Below are 23,613 nucleotides of genomic sequence, written 5' to 3'. Positions count from 1 at the left end.
CATAACAACAGAGATAATGTTCAAAAGTGCACATATGTCTGGGTTTGATAATTGTGTCATTTGTGATACTGGAGAAAGAATTCAGGCTGTGGAAACCAGAGTACCAAAGTTCAAATCTCACCTCTGTTATTTGCAACTCATAAACTTGGATAAAATAAATTACTTTTGAGATTTTCAGTTTCTTCATAGGTAAAATGAGGGGACTGAACTAGATGATTTCTCATCCTTTCCAGGTCAAATTCAGTAATAATACAATCTTACTAAAATAGGTAAAAATGATTTTTTTTTTTTTAACCAAAAGGGGGGATGGATGGAGGTTGCTATATGTAAGATATTAATTAGAAATTCAAATGGAAACAATATGGTTGAGAATCACTTGGAGATAAAACACTTTCTGGAGTTAAAGTACTGGAGACTCTGGCATGGTAAGTTTGTTATTCCCTCTCTATAAGGGCTCTTGTTTTCTAGAGCATTATGAATGACATTTCCCATGACCTAAGGGATCATTATATCATAGCATACTTTAAATACAATCTGATTTAACATCTGTTGCACTCACCAGTTAATGTGTAAATTAGGTATGGGTTATCATGGAAAAAAGAACTAACTAGACCCATCTCAATATAATTAATGTTTTTATTAATAACATACAAGTGACACAGACTACACAGAGAGAGTACAAGAAATTTTGCACATCTGCTCTATTTCCAGCTGCTGAGTCTCCCCTCTCTGTCCGGTCTCAGGAAATAAAACTGTGTGTAACTACTTCCAGGAGGGAGGTCATTCAGTCAGAGCCTAACCACCTGCTGGTTCACAGATTTTAGGGGCTACTCAGTTTTTAAGTTTTTATAGAATACCTTTGGAATGCTAGACCACTTTCCTGAATATTCATCAGTTATTTTTGCTGTCTTTATCTGCACATATTCCTGCCACTCTAGGTGAAGGAACTGATCTTACTGAATTGGATTACTGCATATATCTACTCCATATTGAACTGGTTCTTTAGCCAGCATTTTTATGCCAAATTAGAGCAGTGTGTGTGAGATCTCATGTGGCTAGATTTTAGAGACCATAGTGTTAGGAAGTTTTTAATAAATAAGAGTGTAGCCTCATATTGTTCTTTCTCAGAGGGAACTGTGAATTGAACTATATCATTTCATCACCTACCTGCTAACAAAAGATACCCTTGACTCCCTATGTCTCTCAAATGTCTGGCAGTATAAATGAACCAGTAAAGTTTCTCCAAAAGATCCAGTTCACTGGAGAATGGAATGTGCAAGATTTCTCTTCCAAATGATTCCAGAACTTAACTATGTTATACAACACTTATATATTGAGGAAAAGAAGAATAGTTTACCTTCGTCTACAAGAGATAGGGTGCTTCAGGTCATGTCAGATAAGTTCCATTGCTAGCAGTGGCAGTATACTTGTTCATCTCCATGAGTTAAGGCTACCAAAAATCCAGTGACAGTGAGCAGCAGCGAATGAGATTCACATCCTGATTCCTTCCGTGTCATCCTTGAAGTGAATGAGCTGATAGAACCTGTCCTGCTAGAAGTCTTGTATTTATAGTGGTTATACTTATTAACTTCAGACCTATGAATGGTTTTCACTCCCAGAGCAGCCACAGAGAGCTATTAGAATAGGTGGGCACAAGTTTGCCAACACTACCTAGCATCTAATGCCTGCCAAGGCATGTGGGTTGATTCCATATTATCAATGCTGAAGGAAATTTCTCTGACTTACATTGACATAGACACTCAAACAATTCAACCAGTCTCAGTGCCCACCTTTCAGTTTCATTAACTTTCAATGCTTTTTGCTATTTGAAGACTCATTTTGCAATTGTATTCTTTCCAATGTTTCTCTCTTATCATGGCACTGACAAATATATTCTGGAAGAATCACCCATTACATGTTTTTGAAACTACTATATAAAGATGTCTCCATCCTTGTTTATCCTGAGCCCTAGTTGCTTTTTATCATAAGGATATCAGATGTCATTCTTCAACTTTTTATATTTTATCTTTGCTCAAAGAAGCAATCCCTTTTCTGTTTGCTATTCTCTTGTTTCCTGGAAGTTCACTCCATTATTTGAAGTTATGCCCCCATATATTGTTAACACTTATTGTATCCTTTTTTGAAAGTGTCTCTTTCCCCTTTACCTCCCCTCTGGATGGCTGTTTGGATAGCATCCTGTTGTTATGCAGTCTCTACCTGTCATGGTAGGGTTTGTGTCAAGTGAATCTTGTTCTGGTTGGTTAGGCAAGGCCTTTCAAAATGTGCTTATTTTCAGTGTTTCTTCTAGTGAAAAACAGAGAATCAATTTTTGAAACTCCCAAGAAGGATTTAGCAAAGAAGAATGTAAGGATGACAGATTGAATGGCGAAATGATTGTGGAGAAAGATATATGGAAGCCAAAGGAGAGAAATAAGGGAGAATATAACAGATGAGAACAGACTGAATTATGTAAGAAATAAGAAAGATAGACATGGAAAAAAAAAACCTACAAGCATTCACTTTCCTCTTGCACAAGGTAGTTTTCTTTTGCCACAATTTTAGAATCTTTTCTAAAGCATGTGACTTTGCCTTTTAAAATCTCAAAGAGATTTCACTAAACTCCTTATATACCTAGAATATTTTGCTGTAATAGAAAATGAACTTATCCAAAAGTTTCAAGATTTTGTGAGGTTCTGAATGAGAACAAGTAGTCAATTGTGACTACATGTGCAAAATTTCTAAGCAAATTACAAGTTGCCCTTAGAGAATTTGGTCCTTTTAACTATCTTCTTATTTAACCAAGTGTGGAATTTTTATTACTTTGCCAAAATGCATGTAATAGATTTACTACAGTAGAATTTAATTGAAATCTTTTTTCAGCCAACAAACCTAAAAGAAGGATGGGACAGAAACTTTTATATTTTCCATATTATCCCTCCATTCTGTTTTACTTACCTGTCTTAGGAAAATGATTTGTAGTTATAAAAACAGTCCTTGGTCTATGAAACTCTCCATGTCGACAGAGCTACATTCTAAATAGTTAAGAAAATGACAGCGTTTAAACAGCTAGATTAAATGAAAGAGAAACAGATGTTAAAAATACCTTTGATCATAATTTATAGTGGTAGCATGATCCATACCAGGCTCTTAGCAGAAGAGAACATCTATTAGGTAAAAGCAGTTTTCTTCTTAAATATTTTAATTATTTTGAAAATTAACAGCATTTAGTCCATCCTCATAAGCAATGGGGATTACTCCTTAGGAATATTTATTTTGGAAGGCGAGTAATGATATGGAAAACTAGGGGTTTGGGAGGGGAAGATAAATTGAAATTGAAGGGTTTTTTTAAACTCTAAAGGGAGTAATGTATTTATAAAAATGATGTTAGGGAAATTAGAAAGAGCTTTTGCTCTGTCACAGCCTTAAAAATAAGTTGTTGGGTTTTAATTTTCTGTTGGCCTTTTTAACTATGCTTGAACTTTGGTCACTGAGCATGAGTAAGAAACACTAGAGGTTTTTCACAAGGAGAGCTAATATTTTCTTGGTGACCAGATCAACTTCCATAGTGTGAGGTATTTTAAAAGTAATCTTTCATTCCATGTATTTGTATAGAAAGGGGCATAGTTGGTGGTATTAGTCTATGCTGAAAGACTAACTGAGCAAATGAAATGCTGATCTTAAAATCAATAGTGGTTTTCTTTTTTTTTTTTTTTTTTTGTACCTAAATGAGGTTTATCAATGTGTCTGTCCACATACAAGACACGTTTTGTGATTTTTAAAAAAAAATCCCCAGCTGTGTTTTGACTTTATAGTACCATGTTTAGTCAGAGCCACCTTGCAGATTTTTCAAGTTAAAAAAACAACACATGACAGCAAGTTGAGTAAGTTTTTTAAAAATCTTACTTTATCTTCCCTTCCATATTTCAGTATAAATAGATGGGAACCCAACATGGATACAGTTTGATATAGTTACCTCAGATGATCTATTTTAATTTGTGGTGTAAGAAAATTAATCAGATAGTAGCTCATTAAAGACATATTTAGCTTAACAATGTGCTGCAAATGTGCCTCTGCTTTTGCAAAAAAAAAAAAATCATTAAAATTTTGAAATATTTTAGTTTAAAAAATGACTAATTTTATTGCATTCAGGGATATCACCAATTCAAAGGAATCTATTAATTCTTTTTAGGAGAAATGTGAGTTATGATTCCCTAAATGATCAGTTTTTCAATATTTTTGTCTTTTTTTTCCCTCGAAGTGAAAGGTTACTTTAATTTTATTTGATTTGCATTTTGTTTGGAAATTATGACAAGATAACGAATATGTTAATCAGTTACTTGATGGTAATGACTGTAAGTTCATCCCTATATCAACAAGTGCTTCTGTAAATTTCTTCTAGGGCGTAACTATCCCTCCTACCCAATATTCCTTCATATTCATGCTTTTGAATTGCAGGTTGGGTCCTCCAGAGATCAACTACTGATTCCAGATACAGGGTTGACTGTGAAGTTCTCACTCCTAAAACTATAGCTCATGGGTCACCACCCCTCCCTGTCAATGAGTTTGTCTTTAATAATCAAGCAGTTGAAATAATTAACTCAAAGTAAAGACATTTACTTAAACGATATCATAAGTATAATAACCATAAATTATTCTTCCCATAAATAAACGAGAAAGTATAACTAAAAGACACTTATCCATGAAGTTTTTGTTTGTTATTTAATCTATTACTCATGTCCAGCTCTTCATAACTCCACTTGGGTTTGTTTGTTTGTTTGTTTTTTTTAACAAAGTTACTGTGATTTGTTATTTCCTTTGCCAGTTCATTTCAGGCAGACAAGGTAAAATGCCTTGCCCAGGGCCACACAGCCACTAAGTGTCTGAGGCTACATTTGAACTCAGGAGTATGTCTTCCTGATTCAGGCCCTTTCTCTTCACTTTTTTGCCTAATTGGATGTGATATCTCCTACTGTCAGGGTAAGATAGTTCCACTTTAAGATACCATAGCCAATGGAGGGAGGGAGAAGAGACAGAAATCTCCTGATATCTAGCTATCCCCCAGAAGTGGGAAACATGTTGAACTCCACCAGTTGTTTGCCTTCTGAAATATATTGGCTATCAGTCTCTTGCCTCCTTTGCCTCTTCCTGGTTGTACCATTGATTGGTTTGCTCTTTAAAAAAAGATGACCTCTCTACAAAAGTAGATTTTTTTCCCTTTCTATAAATTTGGACTGACACCCAGCTCTTCTCTGTATCTTACAACTAATATGATTATGAATGGGATGTGTTTTGAAGTCTTTGAAAGAAAGATGCTGTACCAATCTAACTTACTGGTTTTTCTTGTAATAAAGAGAGAAAAGTAAAAATGGATTGGAAAATGAACATTTGTCCACCAAAATATTTATTGTTTCTACCCCATTGAATAGTTATATTACATATGATATATATAGTATATATAATAATAACAACATAGATCAAGATCCACAGAGATAGTAAGAAAGTTTAGAAGATCTCTGTCTGTCTACATGAAGCTTACATTCTAGCATTTATTCAAGTTCTGTGTGGTGCAATTATTTTTTATATTTAGTTCTGAACTATATAGGCAAGGTTATAGGCCAGTGTATGGTTACAAATTTCATAAAATTTAATGATATGTAAATATCACTTTCATCCTAGGAATAGCTGCTAGGAAGATGGATGGGAGATATTCCAATATGAATTAATGTCCAAGAATGAAGGGTAGAGTTTATGCCAAAAGTAATACATTTCTGTAGTTCTTTAGTATTTTATAAGTATTTTAACATACATCATCTTACTTGCTTTTAAAATTTTTGTGAAGCCAACTAGGCAGATGTTATTTCCATTTTATTGATGAGGAAACTGAGACTTAATGATCAACACATTAGAACAAAGCACACCCAAAATTACAAAATTAGAGCCAAGATTTTAATCTAGATTGTATCACTACAATCTCAATGTTCCTGCTACCATATCATAAGTCTCTATGGAAATGTATAAGCAAAATTTCAATGTTAATTGAGTTTATATTTTGTATGCACACAGATTTGCTTGAGCCACCTATATGCATGTCAACATGTTAAGTGTACTCATCAGATGTAATTGGATTTGCCTTTTTTTTCCAAAGGTATGACACTCTTACTCTGAGAAAGTGAAACAACTATTCCAAAATTATATCTAGGAATAACTTCTCATTATAATTATTTTGTGGAGTTGCCAAGCATGTAATATCCTGTTTTTTTTTTATAACTCCTATATTTTAATTCCCATATAATCTTAGAATGTGCACAAGACTAATCATCCAAAATGAAAGTCATTTTTTTAAAATTCCAAAAAAAATTTTTAGCATAAGTCAATTTTAGTGTAAAGGTATCTTGAAACCTGGTTGAAGTTCATCAGAAAAGAACTTCAAGCCCATATTCTTTCCTTTATTTATAAAGAGAAAATATTATTTAAAGACTCTGGCCATTCTATCTTTGCGAAAGAAGGGGAGTTGAGGGGTTTTGATTTTGAGTTTTAGTTCACATCTGAAAAATGAAAGAAAAAAAAAACAAAGAAAAGCTGTTGAAAGTTTTTTTTCTCTTGAAATTTTTTTTTATTCTCTTGAAAAGGTAGGCATGGCCAAGGGAATTTAAGAGGTCAAGAAACTCTTCCCCACCCCTGATCTTCTAGATAATTTGTTTTTAAATAGAAAATATCTGTTTTGCAAAAGTATGACTCATGATGCTTTAATAAATATATTTCTTTGTATAAAATCAGTGACTCTACCAAGGACAAGTTACAAAGGATAACACAATGCTAATACTCATACCCCCAGAGCATCCTGGACTTTCTTTCTTTGTTCTGTAGCCCATGAACACTTCTAGTTGTTAGCTATAGTGCTAACTAAATGTAAACACCTTTACTTTCCAGCTGCTGCTAATTGGTTTGGGAATATTTATGTAAGTGTTGATTTTAAAGCTAAATATAGTGTGTTGATGTTTAAATCCAACTCATTCTGGCTGTCAGAAAATGCTCCCGTGATCCTGAAAGTGTTGCTAAAAATGTTCACTGAAAGAAAAAAAAAAAAAAAAAAAACCTCGTAATTAAAGTTGTCTGTTGTGAGAGCCACATAGGATACATTACCTGCCCAAATAAAGGAGAGCCACAAATGTTCTTTCCTACTTGGCAACATAGGGTCTTCTATTGAACTTTCTTGGCAGGAAAGCCTTCTAAAGAGATTAAAGACATTTTAAAATAGCTGCGTATTTGATAAAACTTATCACATCTCTGTATTCCAGAGCAAATACAAAGAATCTATTTTTTTTATTAACATTTAAATGTAGATGTTCTAGAGGTATTACAGTTGCTGGAAATGAATATAAGGTATTCAGGTGAAAGCAATAACATTTCCCATATCCAAGGCTTACAGTCCATTCCATAAGACTCAGTGTCTGTTTCAAGTTTGTCTAAATTAACATTCTTTTTTCCTTCTGTACTTCCTAATTTAAAGGACATGTTCCTACAGATCTTCTTCAAATTACATAAGCATGCTGAGTTTGAAAAAGAAAGTCATCTTCATTTTAAATCTGTGACTCTTCCTTTGCCCATGTAATTTATTGAAATAAAGACTCAAGTACTTTCACACGATTGCCTTTCAATTATTTCCTCAGATTCTTGGAATGAGAGATTAGACAGTGCCTATCCAAACTCAACTACTAATATCCCAAAACCTGAAAGCATTTCTACAATGTTAAAAAATCAAACTGGATTTTTTTTTTTGCTTTGTTTTGTTGTGCTTTTTAAAAATTATTATTTTTTGCTCTGTTTTGCTGTATCTTTGAATTATTGTTATTACCCAATATGCAAAGATATTTGTCATCCCTCTCACCTATGGAGGTTGGAGAAGATAAGATTAGATTAGATAGAAAAAGTAGGGAATACTAGATCTAGAACTAGGAGGGCCGTCCCTTTGATGTCATATATTGTACTGATTGCACCTCCCATTTATATTCAATACAATTGTTCAATATTCAATACATTGTTCTTTAGAAACAAAGCCAGAAATAAATGTCTAGAATGAAGTTTGCAGTCTTATAAAATGTTCCAGAAAGATTCAAGTTATTCTAAGCCACAAATCTACAAATTATTGCCTTGTCCATTCTTTCCTAACACTAATGAGGAGTCCATCCTTAAAACAAGGAAATGTTTGAGTCAGAAATCATACTTCAATTCCCTTATTTTACACACACACCCAATTTGCCTCCTCCACTGAAAAAAGGCTAAAAGGTTAAGTGACTTGTTTAAGGGTATATAGGCAGTAACACATGGTATTGCTAGGTGAGAAATATATTAGCTGAAATAATATAATAGTTATTATCCATTTGGGTGCAGCTACTTCAGGATACTTTTCATAATAATATTCTTTTATAGAGGAATTAAATATAAATTCAGAATACTTTTAAAAAATAATATTCTTCTGCTGAGAAATTGAATATGACCAATATTCTGCTAAGAAATTAAACAATAGACTTCTATTAAATGTGTATGTTTCCTTCTTGGTATTCACTTGCTGACTAACATGATTGCTTCCAATTTATAGTTAACTCTGAATTATTTTGGAGCAGATTATCTGCATCTGAACAGATTATCCACACTTGAGCTGGGCCAATATTGCTTTCAGATTCTAATTGATATTGCCAGCTACTCAGCTTAATTAAGTATTTTGTTGACATAAATAGGATCTTTGCTCCTCTTCAGGTTAGAGGCAGAAGGAAAAGAGAGTTGTTTTGTTTTTGCTTTTTTTTTAATCTGAAGAGTGAAAGTGTGAACTACCAAGTTAATTAACTTCCTGAAGAGGAAAGTGTGAACTAGAAAACTTAATGTCAGTGACCAGTTGTATTTGGTCAGTTTTAGCAATATGTTAGACCATTCTAATAAAATGAGGGAAGGTGATGATTTGTTTCTTTGACATTTAATCTCTCCAGGACTGTTTCTTGGTATATAAATTGAGTGGATTAGAGTAAAAAATCTTTAAGATTTCTCCCAGCCCTCACATCTTATGAGTCTCTAAGACTAATATGGAGAGTCAGGCTTTTATATAACAGGTTTCATTATTCTCTTTGATGTACTGGGAATTCCCATAACCATGCATAAGCACAAAAGCATTTCCCAAGGCTAAATAAAAATGATTTTTTAATTATCTGCCATTTTGGGCTTATCTATTTGACTGTGTTCCTATATCCCTCCTCATTTGAGTCAATAAACAAGAATTGACTTTATATTTAATATATTTTGATTTAGAAACAGCCATAAACAATTGCCTAGAATGAAGTTGGACTTTTTGTAGCATGCTCCAAGAGTATCAGATTACTCTAGACCCTAAACATTCAACTTGTTGGCTAGGACATTCTTTCACACCACTAATAAAGGAGAGTCCACTTTTATTACAAGGAAATGTTTGCTTACCCAATAATCATTAATAGCTAGCTATTATGTACAGCAATCTTGAAAGATAGATGCTATTATTATTTTTTTTTTGTTACAGATGATGAAATTAAGGCAGACAGGGAGCAAGATTTGAATTCAGGTTTTTCCCATTCTAAGTCTAAGACTCTATCCACAATGCATATAGCTGATCCAAATGTTAGATCACATCACCCAACATTTAACCTACATCCTCGATAGTACATAGAAGGATGTGAAGTTCATATGCTTGAATCTGAGGCTTCATTGATGATTTTTAATTGCTGTACCTCCTCTACAATGTGAGATAAGATGAAAAGCTTTGGGCTCAGAATCCTAAGATGTTCTAATCATTGCTTCAACATTTTCTACTTAGCTCACAAATTTGTTAGGAAAAACAGTATTATGCAATCCATATAAACGATATACTTAGAACTTTTATACCTAGTACATTTCTATCCATCCTTTAAGTTCTAGTTTGTTCCACTTCCTCCAAAAGGGTACCTACTTTATCAGCAATTAGCAATTACTTTGTGTACCACCATTTTGAAGTGCTTATCATACAATAATAATGTGTTATAATTGAATACTTGTATATCTCCTTCCTAGACCAAAAGCAACGTGAGACATAAATGCTATCATATCTAAATTTTTTATTTCCCCTAATGAGTGCCCTTTCTCTACACAGTCATTTAATAAATGTTGTTAAATTTCAATTTTTTCTTTAAGAAATCTACAATTTTATCAGGTTTTCACCATCTCCCTGCCATTCTCTTCCTTCCAAAGTCTACATTTCTCATGTTGTCTTCATAACTGTCTTCTCATGTTGTCTTCATTCTACTTTTTTTTTTCATTCTACTTAAATATTTGATTTCCTAAATTATAGTGTGCTCACACTATTATTTTGTTTCATTTAAGTGTGCATTTACATGGGATAGTGGAAAGTTGATTTTAGCAGTAAAAGAGCTCAGATTCAAATCCTGAATCAGCCTACTATTTGGGCAAATTAATAACAAATTCTAGACCTTAGTTTGCTGACTTTTAAATTTAGAACATTTTTCAGGTCTCTTAGCTACAGATCTTCTATCTTATTCTTATCCCTCTTCATCCTTCTTTGCATAAAAAGAATCTTACTAAATCAATAACCTCCATGCCCCATTTTGTTACCTTGTCAAAAAGATAAAGTTAATTTGAGGGATGTGGTTTCTTTAAACAAATACTTTAAGTTAATATAATACTTAGTGCCTTGTTTTCTTAAAGGAATTAAAATGGTTTTCTTAAGTCTAAATTTCACATAAAGTAAGATTGTATTTGATTATGCTTTCTTTTTACAACCAAAAGCCATTATATCCTTGTCTATTTTTTAAAAAGAGAGAATCTCAAAACTCCAGAGATTTTGCTCAATCTGTATTCACAGTATAGTACTAAAAAGTGACTATCCATATGGAAAAAGATTCATCATTCTGTAGTCAGTCTCCATAGCTTAGGAAATCCATCTGTCTGTCTTTTGCCATTAACCTCCTCCTCTTGAGAAATTGTGGATCACTGGAATAATATCCACTGGAAGTGTTCAAGCATGATTTTGTAGCAAATTAAGAAATAGTTCTGATGTGAATTAGAATTACCAAGCAGGGCACTATTTTAGATGTGTTCTTTCCATTACTATTCCAGAAGTATGACAACCTCAACCACCAATCATCTCAAAGCAATCCACTTCTACATTGGGAAAGAGTTTTGCCATTTTAGAAATTAAATGGTTGTCTTTCGGTTCGGTCTGGTGAAGATCACACTCTAAATCGAATTCTCCTGGCAGAGTGACAGCTGTAGATTTATGTCTTTCAGCTATATTCCTGTTACATTCTTGACAAAAGTGACCTCTCAAGGCAAGATGTTTTTTATGGATTTTGCTCTGTTTATATTACTGCCATGAGGACTACGATGAAGTACAGTACATTAAAGCCAATACATCACTGGCTGTCAATGGTGTCTTCCCTTGGTACTTCTTTTTCCTTGTTCATATGAAAAGAATCCATCCCCCAAATTTTGTAGATGATGAGCAGAAAGGCAAATTATCATTTCCAACTCTCTTAACATTGTGCTGCATATAAAAAAGTCCATGAGGGCATATCAGAAACCAAATAAGAAAGAAAATAACACAGGGAGAAGTGAAATGATTAACACCTGTTTCCAAGTCTTTTCAGAGATGAGAAAATCTGACCAATAGAGAACAAAACCACAAGGGCATCTGCAATGTTAGAACATTCTGTTCTGGTTTCAAAACTTATGTGGAGTGTCTGTATTTACCTATGTTTTTTTTTTTTTGTTTTGTTTTTTGTTTTTTTGCTGCAGGGTTCACCACAAAGTTTGGAAGATAGTGAAATCATGTGTAGTGGACAGTCAGAACCGCTGACATTGCAAAAAACTAAACATACATCCAGGTACTTATAATAAGCATGTGTTTTTCAGTTTCATAAACATATCTACACAGTCTTTACTTAGAACTGAAAATGCTCTTTTGGAACTATCACCATGTTTTCATTAATGGGTTTTTCTTCCTTCATACTAACTCTGAAACCTTGCCTTTGGGAGACTATTGTGGTACATACTTGACTCAGGCTTTTGTTTTCCAAAAACTGTGTGTTACATCTCTGAGTCTTGCAAAATCTTGGCCACAATGTGCAAAACAAACATATTCTCTGAGATAGTCAATCACCCTCATACTTCTCAGCCCTGCTTTTTGTTAGTATTGATTTGGATTCCAAATTACAAAACTTCTGAATATTTTTATTGCTATATGTGAGGATAGTGGCAAATAATTTCATTTTTGATAGACCTAAAATATTATTGTCCTTCATCTTACAAGATGTTGATCTTCTTATGGATTACTATTTTTTGTATGACCCTGAGTGAAGAAAATGAGTGTACATGACCAACTATTTTTTTTAATATCATTTAAGTTTAAAGATCAGTGGAAATTGTCTGATTATATCTAATCCATCCTATACATGAAGAACAATCTTTTTTAAGATCAATCCCAATAAGAGATTAGTTTCCATGTTGTTTATATTTGAAGATCTCCAGTGAGGAAGAACCAGCTAGCCCCTGAAGAAACTTTTAAGTGATTTTGATTGTTAAATGTTTATTTTATTCCATAATATAAAAAAAATTAAATTAAAAAGAAATCTATCCTTGTATCAACCAAAATCTTCTTCACAGCAATCTCTTTCCATTGTTCCTAGTATATTAGCCCCTTGGCACCAAGCCTGTCTAGGTAAATAACTATGATTTACCATTCCATGAGTAGTTGAGGTTCCATAGCTTTGCACTACTCAATGCCTAGCATTCTCTTTTGAGCAGTAAAAGCATACCTTTTGGAAAGATTAATAGAGTTGGTTATAAATGTGAGTTTCTCACCTTACACCTATTATCTTTTCCTAATGTAATCTTTCAGAAAGTTTGGTTATCACTTCTCAATTGATAGGTTTTTTTATCTAATGTGATGATGTTTGTCATAAGACTATAAATTTGGATTTTCAGGCTAATCTTTAGAGCCTGTTTAGCATTTTATAAGTACTATAACAAGCAGTTTTCTCCAAGAAAATGGATATATCTTGTATGATATGATAGATCAAACAGTTATTCATTATTTAGTACCATAGGACCATCATAAAATTGATTTTTTTGTTAAAATTGTTTATAATTTTTCTTTAGAAGTTTTTTTAATGACTTTAAAAGCCTTTACATTTTTATGCTTTTATCCTAAGATGTGGAATATTTGAGGCCATACAGCAAAGGTGGGTTATAGTTTAAAATTATTAAAGTTTAACAATGTCTACAAAGCAAATATTGGTTTAATGTGAAAGATAATTCTGTCCAATGCCTTCACTCTATCCTTTTCCCTAAGTCCCGGATGAAGAATTTATATAGGATAATTTGCTAATAAATCATGTGTCTGAGTATGTACTAGAAATGGGATTTTAGTAATTCTAAGAGAAAAACTATGAAAGAGCCAGTACCCCCAAAGCTAATAATATGAACAACAATTCATAGATTTAAAAAAATTTAAGCCATGCCATTCATCCATGATTCAGATTATTTGAAGTATTTCATTAAGCCAAACCAATTCTGAGTCACCTATAATAAGAAAAAATGTAAATAATTGAAAGACACAGATAATTCATAATCATCATTTTATAAAATAATCCCCATCCAGCCCAGTATTTTGGTACTGACAGTGGTATCTAGGGCTGTTTTATAGGAAAGCATAATTATTCTCTACAAGAGAAGATTAAGAATAACTTCCTTGGTAGGAAGGGATTAAGTTATGAAATGCATTGAATCTCAAGTAGAGCATTTTGTTTTTGTTTTTGTTTTTATTTAATAGCCTTTTATTTACAGGTTATATGTATGGGTAACTTTACAGCATTAACAATTGCCAAACCTCTTGTTCCAATTTTTCACCTCTTATTCCCCACCCCCTCCCCCAGATGGCAGGATGACCAGTAGATGTTAAATATATTAAAATATAAATTAGATACACAGTAAGTATACATGACCAAACCATTATTTTGCTGTACAAAAAGAATCGGATTCTGAAATATTGTACAATTAGCCTGTAAAGGAAATCCAAAATGCAGATGGACAAACATATAGGGATTGGGAATTCAATGTAATGGTTTTTAGTCATCTCCCAGAGTTCTTTTTCTGGGCATAGCTGGTTCAGTTCATTACTGCTCCATTGGAAATGATTTGGTTGATCTCGTTGCTGAGGATGGCCTGGTCCATCAGAACTAGTCATCATCTAGTATTGTTGTTGAAGTATATAATGATCTCTTGGTCCTGCTCATTTCACTCAGCATCAGTTCGTGTAAGTCTCTCCAGGCCTTTCTGAAATCATCCTGTTGGTCATTTCTTACAGAACAATAATATTCCATAATATTCATATACCACAATGTATTCAGCCATTCTCCAACTGATGGGCATCCACTCAGTTTCAAGTTTCTCGCCACTACAAAGAGGGCTGCCACAAACATTCGTGCACATACAGGTCCCTTTCCCTTCTTTATGGTCTCTTTGGGATATAAGCCCAGTAGTAACACCGCTGGATCAAAGGGTATGCACAGTTTTATAACTTTTTGAGCATATCCAGAATGGTTGGATTTGTTCACAACTGCACAACAAGAGCATTTTGTTTTTGATCCTGGAAGCTGTGCCCCACAACTCTTTAAAACTATTCTGTAAACAGGATAGTTGACAGTCTCTCTACAATTTAATATAGAATATTTTACCATCGGTCTGCCAACTTTTGTGCCTCTTGAACATCATGTTTTCTCAGTAAAATGTCCTTTTTGGAGATCTTGACAACTCAAAAAAAAAAAAAAAAAGAAAAGAAAAAAAAAACAAAAAAAAAGAATAACTTCCTTTAATAATCCATTATAAAATTACCATAGAAATTTATGTAAACCCTTCTTAATTTGCATTACTATTCAAGTTAATGGAGTCTTATAAATTTACTACTTTTTGTTAAAAAGTAGTCTTTTCTGTCATTGCTCTCTCTCAAATTGCAAGGAATTGCCATAGTTTGTTTGGGGCACAAATTCAAGTTCATCCTAATTATAGACCTTTTGGCTTTGGGCTCTATAATCCCATATCATCAACAAAAATTCTGTTCAATTTAGCAAATGTATGTGCTTTCTGTGAGTAAAGAATTGTGCCAACTTCTATGTGTACAAGAATTTAAAAATGGAAAATAGCATAGACCCTGTTTATAAGGAGCTGTGCTAACTATTGGAGGGGTAAGGAGAGGAGATACATAAGTAATTCATCTGTGTGTATGTGTGTGTGCATTTTCATACACATAAGAATATATATCACCATAGCACACTTTACTAAATAATATTAAATTAAGAAACTGTGAAGGAAGATCACTTTCATCTAGGTGGATTGAAGACTTCATGAAAAAAAACATAAGTTGGCCTTTAAAGGAAAAGAAAGATTTCAATAGGTAGAAGGATTTGTTCTAGGTTTGGAGTAAAACCTGTACAAATACATATAAGGAATATGGGAATATATCAAGATACCACGAATTCATTTTTTTAAATGCAATTCTTGCTCAAAAACTTGATACTGACTTGTGTCAACATCAACCTTGGGGGCCCCATTTTCATCATATTCAGAGAACTTCTTTTTTCCTGTCTACAATACAATTCTTTATTCTTCACCATTATTCTAGAATCATTATTACTTTTATTTCCAAGCCATTAATATGGAATCTTGTTAAAGGCTTTTTACAAATCTAAATAAGTTTTGTCCGTATGATTAATTACTCTCTCAAAGTACTCTGATATCTCAGTGAAATGTGATTTCCTCTTAAGGACCAATGTTATATGTTCAATGATTCTATCCTTTATTCCATCAGCTAAGCCAGTGTAGTCAGTACTACTCATCGGTTTGTTATTCCTGGAGTCTTAATGACATATTTCTAATCCTGTAATACATTTATGGTCATTTGTATTCTTGATATTGGACTAAAGAGGTTGAGATGCTATGTGGGCATTTGTAAATACAGGCAGACATTTTGATCAGAATTTCATCATTTCAACCTTGAATTCTTCCTAATTCTTGGATGATGCCATTCAGTTCAGTGATTTCTTTATAACCATTCTGTCTACTAACATCCAACATGCTTAACATTTTTCATTTAATTCTTCATACCCTTCTGCTTTTGTTTTAGTGTGTTTTGTTTTTAGTCAGTCTAAAGGAATACTGCTAGGATTTGTTATGCTATTTTGACATATGATTAAATTTTTCCACTTTTTGTTTACTTTCCATGTGGTCTAATCTCCCTTTACCCAGTCAGTTATTGTTTCCTTAGTATTTTAATATCTCTAGAATTTATCTTTGGCATTTTGTTCTATTCCTCCTTAGGAATCTATTCTTTCCATCTCTTTTCTTACATTTCCCAAATTCTCCCTTCATCTCAGGATATGCCTCAGCATATGCATATGATTATGAATATACACACATGTAAGAACATACAAATGGTCTTACTATGTCATGGTACTTTAAAATTATTACAGAGTCTGTTAAAATAAAAAAAGGCTTCATAATGTATATTGCAATCTCAGAAAAAAACTTAATGTTTGAAAAATAGTCCAATAATGAATAGGCTCTGGAACTACTTCATATATTTATTTTAGTTCATAAAGATAATGTATGTAAAGAACTCTATGGGATGGTCAAGTATTTCTTTTTACTGAATTTTCTTTTTCTCTTCAAAACAATCAAAAACTGTATTTGCCCTTTTTCATGCTAATTTCTCCTAATGTTGGTATAATTAATGGATCAGAATATGATCATGCCCTCTGGAATACTTGTAATCATTTTTTTGTGTGCTAAATATAGCAGATATTCAGAAACAACATGTAAATTATAATCAATAGGTCTGTAATCCTTTTATACCTTTCTCTATGTTAGCTAGTAGGTTAACAGATACAAAAGCAATTTCTAATGAAAAAGGAAAATGGTAATTATGAGGTTTAAAGATAGCACAATAGTTTGCTCAGATATTAGAAAGGACAATCAAAATCCATTAAAGCAGAAATCAATCTTAAGCCTATTAAATGAAGTGCACACACACACACACACACACACACACACAAATAAACTTTTTTAAAAAGAATTCTAAAACACGATGGATTAATGGCTGCTTGGTTATGAAGTTTTGGGCCAGAGTTACCTTTAATACAGAAAGAAAAATAAATTAGTTCTAAGTCATCTTTATCATTATCTTCTTTTTTCTTATGAGAAAGAGAGCATGCATGCTAAGAATCATTTTAGTTTTTAGACCATCTATTCACATTAACTTTTACTATTGGTACTATAAATGTGAGATACTTGTGCAATGACCAATGTGTGCAGATTGCTGCTTGGGGAATTACATTATATGAATTTGGACATTTTTGTTGCATATAATATAGAAGATTGAAAGAAGTTTATCTAAATGGGGAAAGATGGTTCACAAGATATTAAAGAGAAAGAGGAGCTAGAAGGAATTTCATTTTATGAATTCAAATGCAGCCATTTCATAAGATATTTCTTTGTCTTGTGTTGCAATGCTTCTGTGGTAAGCATTTGCTTACTGCTGATTACAATTATGTACCAACATATATTGGAGGATTAGAATTAGATAAATTCTACAAAGAATTCAAGACTCTCTGAGTTAAGCCTATATCTGTGTGGGCTTATCTTGAAAAGATGAGTATATGAGAGCACAGAAAATATAAGAAATAATGATGTGAAAGACTTGTGGAATATAAGGATGTTTTCCTGTATATAACTATAACTATAATTCATTCTTCAAGAAACGCATTAGACTTGTCACCAAAGATCACCAAAAATGAAATTGATTATATTTTAACAGGCAAAAAAAAAGTTGGTTTTGATGTGAAAATTGTTTCCAAATACCTTAAGTGTTTAGAACTATAAGCTTTTTAGAGCAAAAATCAAAATCAATACTAAATTAGAATTCAAGAGATTTGGGATTTGCATAGCCAAAATATAACACCAGATCTTTTAGTCTTTGCTACCAATAGTTATTTAGAAATGAAAAACACTGACTTTGCCTCTTTAACCTTTCTTTTTTTTCTGTTTAGATTCAATTCCAAGTTAGTCATAAAGGATTTAGAGGATATATTAGATTATCTGACCCTAAACTAGATTATAATAAGAAGATTTTTATATCCATCCCAGAAGCAGGAGATGAGGATTGACCTAGTCTATTCTTAGAGATTTTTTTGATTGGCTTTTATCGTGTAAGTATAGTAACTAAAACCAAATAGCTATTTTCTTTCCCCTAGTACTGAGACATATTCAGTCATTATGTTCCAGAATACTGAAGTTGAAATATCTGAGATGGCCCTAAAGAGATGGAAATTAAAGAAGGTTAAAAAACCAGCACACCAAAAATGTTTTTGGAAGCCCTTTTTATAGTGGTAAGAAATGGAAACTGAGAGTATTCCCATCACCTGGAGAATGGCTAATATGGAATATTATTGTTCTATAAGAAACGATCAGAAAAATGATTTTAGAGAAGCCTGGAGAAACTTACATGTCTACTGATGCTAAGTGAAATGAACAGAACCAGGAGATTATTATACACAGCAATATAAATATTATATGACAATCAATTCTGATGAACATGACTCTTTCCAACAATGAAATGATTGATACCAGTTCCAATGATCTTGTGATCCCATCTACACCCAAAGAGAGGATTGTGGGAACTAAATTTGAATAACAGCATAACATTCTCACTGTTTTTGTTATTGTTTGGTTGCATTTTGTTTTCTTATTCATTTACTTTCCTTTTTGATATAATTTTTCTTGTGCAGAAAGAGAATTGTATAAATATGTTTACTTATATTGGATTTAACATATATTTTAACATGTATAACCTATATTGGATTGCTTGTCATCTAGGGGAGCAGATGAGGGGCAGGAGGGGAAAATCTGAAACACGAGACTACGTAAAGGTCAATGTTGAAAAATTATCTGTGCATGTTTTGAAAATAAAAAGCTTTTAAATAAGGCACAGCTTTAAAAAAAAATAGAATAGCAAGCTTACCTAGCAATAGATCTAGTAGTATAACATAGCCATCAGGGATGATATACCCTCTGAAGGAGACACCGAAAGTGTGAGCAGAATTATGATATCACCAAAAGACTTTAGAGTCCTCTAGAAATCAAAGGAGTGAACTGCTCCTCTCTCAATTCCCCAAGTGTGATACTCTTATGTATAATCCCTATTGTTTACTTACTCTTCCCACTGATGGTATGTATATTTGTGGGAGAATATATCCTATGTTTATGAGGTGAATGTTCTATTGCAAAACTTTTCATTAGGTAATTTGACTAAATATCATTACTTTGAACTATATAATCTTTTAACTGATAGAATGAATAGTGAACACATTGGTGAAAGAGACAGGATTTCAGTGGATCAAAATGCCATATTTACTGGTTTTCTTCCTATATCATTTATATTCATACCCAGATTGCACAAGATTTCTTGAAAAATGTAGTCACAAAAATAATTCTCTTTTAATTAACATCAAACAGAGGAATTGAAAAAATGGAGATATCTGTACTAGCTAGAGAACAATTGCCATGAACAGTGATCAACACAAAGTCTAAAAGAAGAGGGGGTTTACCATAGATTATATGAGTTTTCCAATTCCTCTGTTTGCAGCTGACATTTTAGCCTCTTAATTGAGATATGTAATCATTTAAAGAGAGTGCTATTTAACTAACCATCAAAGAAAAAGCAAGCCAACAAAGAATGCCTTTTGTCCAGACTGTATAATATAGCTGAATGAACACCCCAAGACCTGGTCTATGAATAACCTTGTCTTTGATAAATAAAGCTGATGGACAATGAGAGGAGGAGGAGGAGGATAACAATTTGGAACTGTCTTTCAAAAATTATTCGGCACTTTTAAATATCCCAAAGTTGTCCCTGAAACAAAATTTATCTTTAATGTAAATATTCTTCCAGAGATGCTATTTGGCTAGAATCACTAAATATCATAGTCCTGAAGAATTAAAATTAGAAATTAAATATCTTGTCCTTAAATAACTAACTCATGTTTTTCCACTTAAGTTATAGAGCAAAAACCACTCTATTACGCATACCTTGAAAATGTATTTTTTTCATGTGAAAATTTCTAATTTTGACCAGTCAGCTATTCTCTTGAATGACTTAATAGGAAAATGAACACAGAATCATTATGTATATCTTATAGTTGTTCTATACAACTATATTATGTGAACCATTAAAATTTCATTTGAATTTCTCTACCACTTGTCAACTCAAATTTTTTTCCTTCTATAAAAAGATGCTAACCTTAATGATCATATGGTCAAATTCCATGTGCAAGATTTTTCTGAGACCATTTATCATAATTGGCTACTCCTTCAGAGAGATGTTCACATTTTCTGGGCTATCTATAATACTATTGCCAATACCAGTCTTTATTCTGGTGAGGGATGGGTCTAAGATGATTTCTTTTTTTTATTAAATTAATAGGGAGAATTACATTATAACAATAGAATAATGACTAAATATTAACATGGCACAGGGGGTATCCATATGCTATAGAGCAGGCCTTCTTAAACTTTTCCCACTTGCCCCCAAGAAATTTTTATGTGACCTTAGGTATATAGGTATGTAAAATAGGTAAACAAATCAAACATTTGCTGAAAATAAATTATAATTTTATGATCTCTACATTCAATTATGAGATCCAATATGACCTCATGACCCACAGCTTAAGAACCTGGACTATAGAGGGTTTTATTTGGCTTAATTAAAGCTTTTGATGTGTTTATGTTCCCCAATCATATTTATCCTAAAGAAGATAAGCATTTATTTTTTATTCTTTGCCACTTGAACAATGTATTAAACAGAAATCCATTCCTTTAACACAGTTAGCATATATTTGTAGTACAGCCTCTGGATATATGATATAGATAGATAGATAGATAGGTATATAAATAATATCTACACTTTCTAGAATCTCATAGTAGATTTGGTAAAACATTAATTTTAAAATTCTTTACATATATATGAATGGATATGAATAAAACTTTGGAACTCTTAAAGATAAGAAATTAAGTAGTTAGGCATAAATATGGTTTGTCAGGATAAAACAATCTTCTAGTCCTGGTGATCTTTAAAAATTGGGTTACACTGTCATTATCCTCAAACACTGAATTTCATGCCAAGAAATTGACTACTCTGGTGGTTTCCAAACTTTTTGAGTATGAAAAATTCTTTATAATGAAACAAAAAATGTGTTTATAACTACATCATAGTAACTAGAATATTACTATCTATCTTTTGGGAAAATGCATGATTGCCTACTGCACCCTTATAATAGCTAAGTTGCCTTCCAGGTTCTCTCTGTAGCCCCTAAAACTAGATGTTATCTCTAAGGTACCATCTTGAATTATGAAACTGTGATTCTATAAAAGGATTGATTACTGGCTTATCTGGTATCAAAGCAAACGATCAAATAAGCTTTGATACCAGAAAAGCCATATTCCATTCTCTAGGTAGCTGTAGAATCAGGGGCCTGGTGATATTTTCAAGTGATACTTTATGATTTTTAATATTTCCTCTCTCTTGATATTATATGTACATCTAACAATTACCGTTTTCAACATTACATAGCAAGAATGGTTGAGTTTTATATACCCTGAAATATCATTTTTTTCTATATGAAGATGTGTCTTGGTTCTTTACTTCAAGACTTCTGACGTAGTCTATTTGACTGAAGAAGTTTCAAGTAATGACAGTATCTGTATGGTACGAATCATTTGGAGTTTATGACTAGCTTTGGAATTTTATCCTCTTTACATGCAGTGGGAATTGACACGTTCCTTTTGAAAAGCTTGATTTTAAAAGGTTTACATAGAAAAATAACAAGAAAAATAAACTTATTCCGCTTGACAGGATATAGTTAATATAGTCGTATTAGATTATTGGTAATTTAGAGAATATTTCATGCCTAGTGAATTCATTAAGGACTTCACAGAAAATACCCTCTTAATACCTTTACTAACTTTCCAGAAAAGAGCCACAAGTCTATCATTTTCAATTTGGATGAGAAAAGCATTTATAGCAATTATATTTTGGAGTTTGACATCAAGTATAAAATAATTTTCATGTAAATAGGAAACAACAGTATCCTGTTATCTATTTCTCCATTGGAAGTATTTTCTTATTTAACTTTGGCATTTTCCCTATGGCATTTATATTTGTTATCCTGGCATTTGTATGACTGAAGTAGCATTAATTGTTCATTATTATTATGCTGATAGTAGTCTGTTAATTAAGCTCTTTATTATTCAGGAAATGTTACCTTTGCCTTGGAAGGAGTAGTTGATGTTATATGTATCATGCACACTCTCCATTGGTGTTGCTAGCATCTCCTTTTTGTAATCTGTTATAGGTTAGGTAGGTCAGGCTTCTATTTCTTTCAAGAATATATATTTTATCCCATTTCTGTGTTCTTTTTTCAGTCTTTAAAAAAGGGAGAAGTGGATATTTTGTGAGATTTCTTCTTTGGGTTTGTAGTGCTTTCTTGAAAAAGCAAATTTAACTCTAGAACACTTTAAAGATAATTAGTACATAATACTAAGTTAGACTAGAGATTTTTTTTTAATTTTGCTCTTATGTATTCTTTGCTAAATAATATACCTTTTGCCCTTCATTTTCTTCCATTTAATCTCATGCATTATAATTTACATAATTTTATGAGATGTATATATATATATATATATATGATTTTCAAATATATGTTTGTGTTATTCTAGTATCACAGAAATACTCAAAAAATGTTGATTTATGCAGATTAAAGGAAGTAGAATGTTCTTTTGATGGGTGGTCATTTTCAGTTGTTCCCTTGGATTGGGGTTAAGAGGGGAATCAAGAATCAAATATTCCTTTAAATACACTTATTGGGAACTTTTGTATTCCCTCAACAAACCATGCACTATTTTTATTTTCTCTCTGCTGTGTAAATGGGAGATATTTTGTTCTTTAAAAAAAATTTACCTCATCTATTCTTGAACAGAGACTCATCTGTGCTCTTGTTTTCTTTATCTCAGTGATATGACAAGAACAGTGGAGATTTCTGGGGAAGGTGGCCCTCTGGGGATACATGTAGTGCCCTTCTTTTCATCACTGAGTGGAAGGTAAGATGTTTTCCTTCTTTCAGAAACTCATGTTAATGAAAAAACTCGATTGAGTTCATTTTCTGAAACCATTTCCAGAAGAGGGTTAAGTGTGCATCTCTATTATTCAGTAATAGGCCTCAACATATTCCTTTGTTGACCACTTTGTTATGCTACTTACATGTTGGAAACAAAATAAAAACCATCCACTTATGTGATGTGGGTTTAAAAAAATCAATCATGGTATCTGCACTTAAAATTAATTATGAAGGGCTTCCTTGAAACGTTCCTGCTGCAGACTTAGTAAATAAAAAGATTCCCTAGTGAATATTTTACCATTTCCTCATATTACTAGACAAATGTCCCATTAGAATGTCATTATTCACCAAAATACACTTCAATAAATGAATGCAT

General features: G+C 32.5%; 1 protein-coding gene across 1 annotated transcript in view; it reads left to right on the top strand.

Annotated features, from left to right (window-relative positions):
* The window catches only part of PARD3B (par-3 family cell polarity regulator beta), a 740,364-nt gene that overhangs the window by 147,716 nt on the left and 569,035 nt on the right, over positions 1-23,613 (top strand). Inside the window, exons 4-5 of the mRNA XM_031961171.1 lie at positions 11,812-11,900; positions 23,134-23,220. Of these exons, the coding sequence (XP_031817031.1) occupies positions 11,812-11,900; positions 23,134-23,220 (176 nt within the window). The remainder of the gene's footprint in view (positions 1-11,811; positions 11,901-23,133; positions 23,221-23,613) is intronic.

The sequence above is a fragment of the Sarcophilus harrisii genome, chromosome 3, assembly GCF_902635505.1.
Source record: "Sarcophilus harrisii chromosome 3, mSarHar1.11, whole genome shotgun sequence".
NCBI lineage: Eukaryota > Metazoa > Chordata > Mammalia > Dasyuromorphia > Dasyuridae > Sarcophilus > Sarcophilus harrisii.
This window is presented reverse-complemented; position numbering and strand designations above follow the sequence as displayed.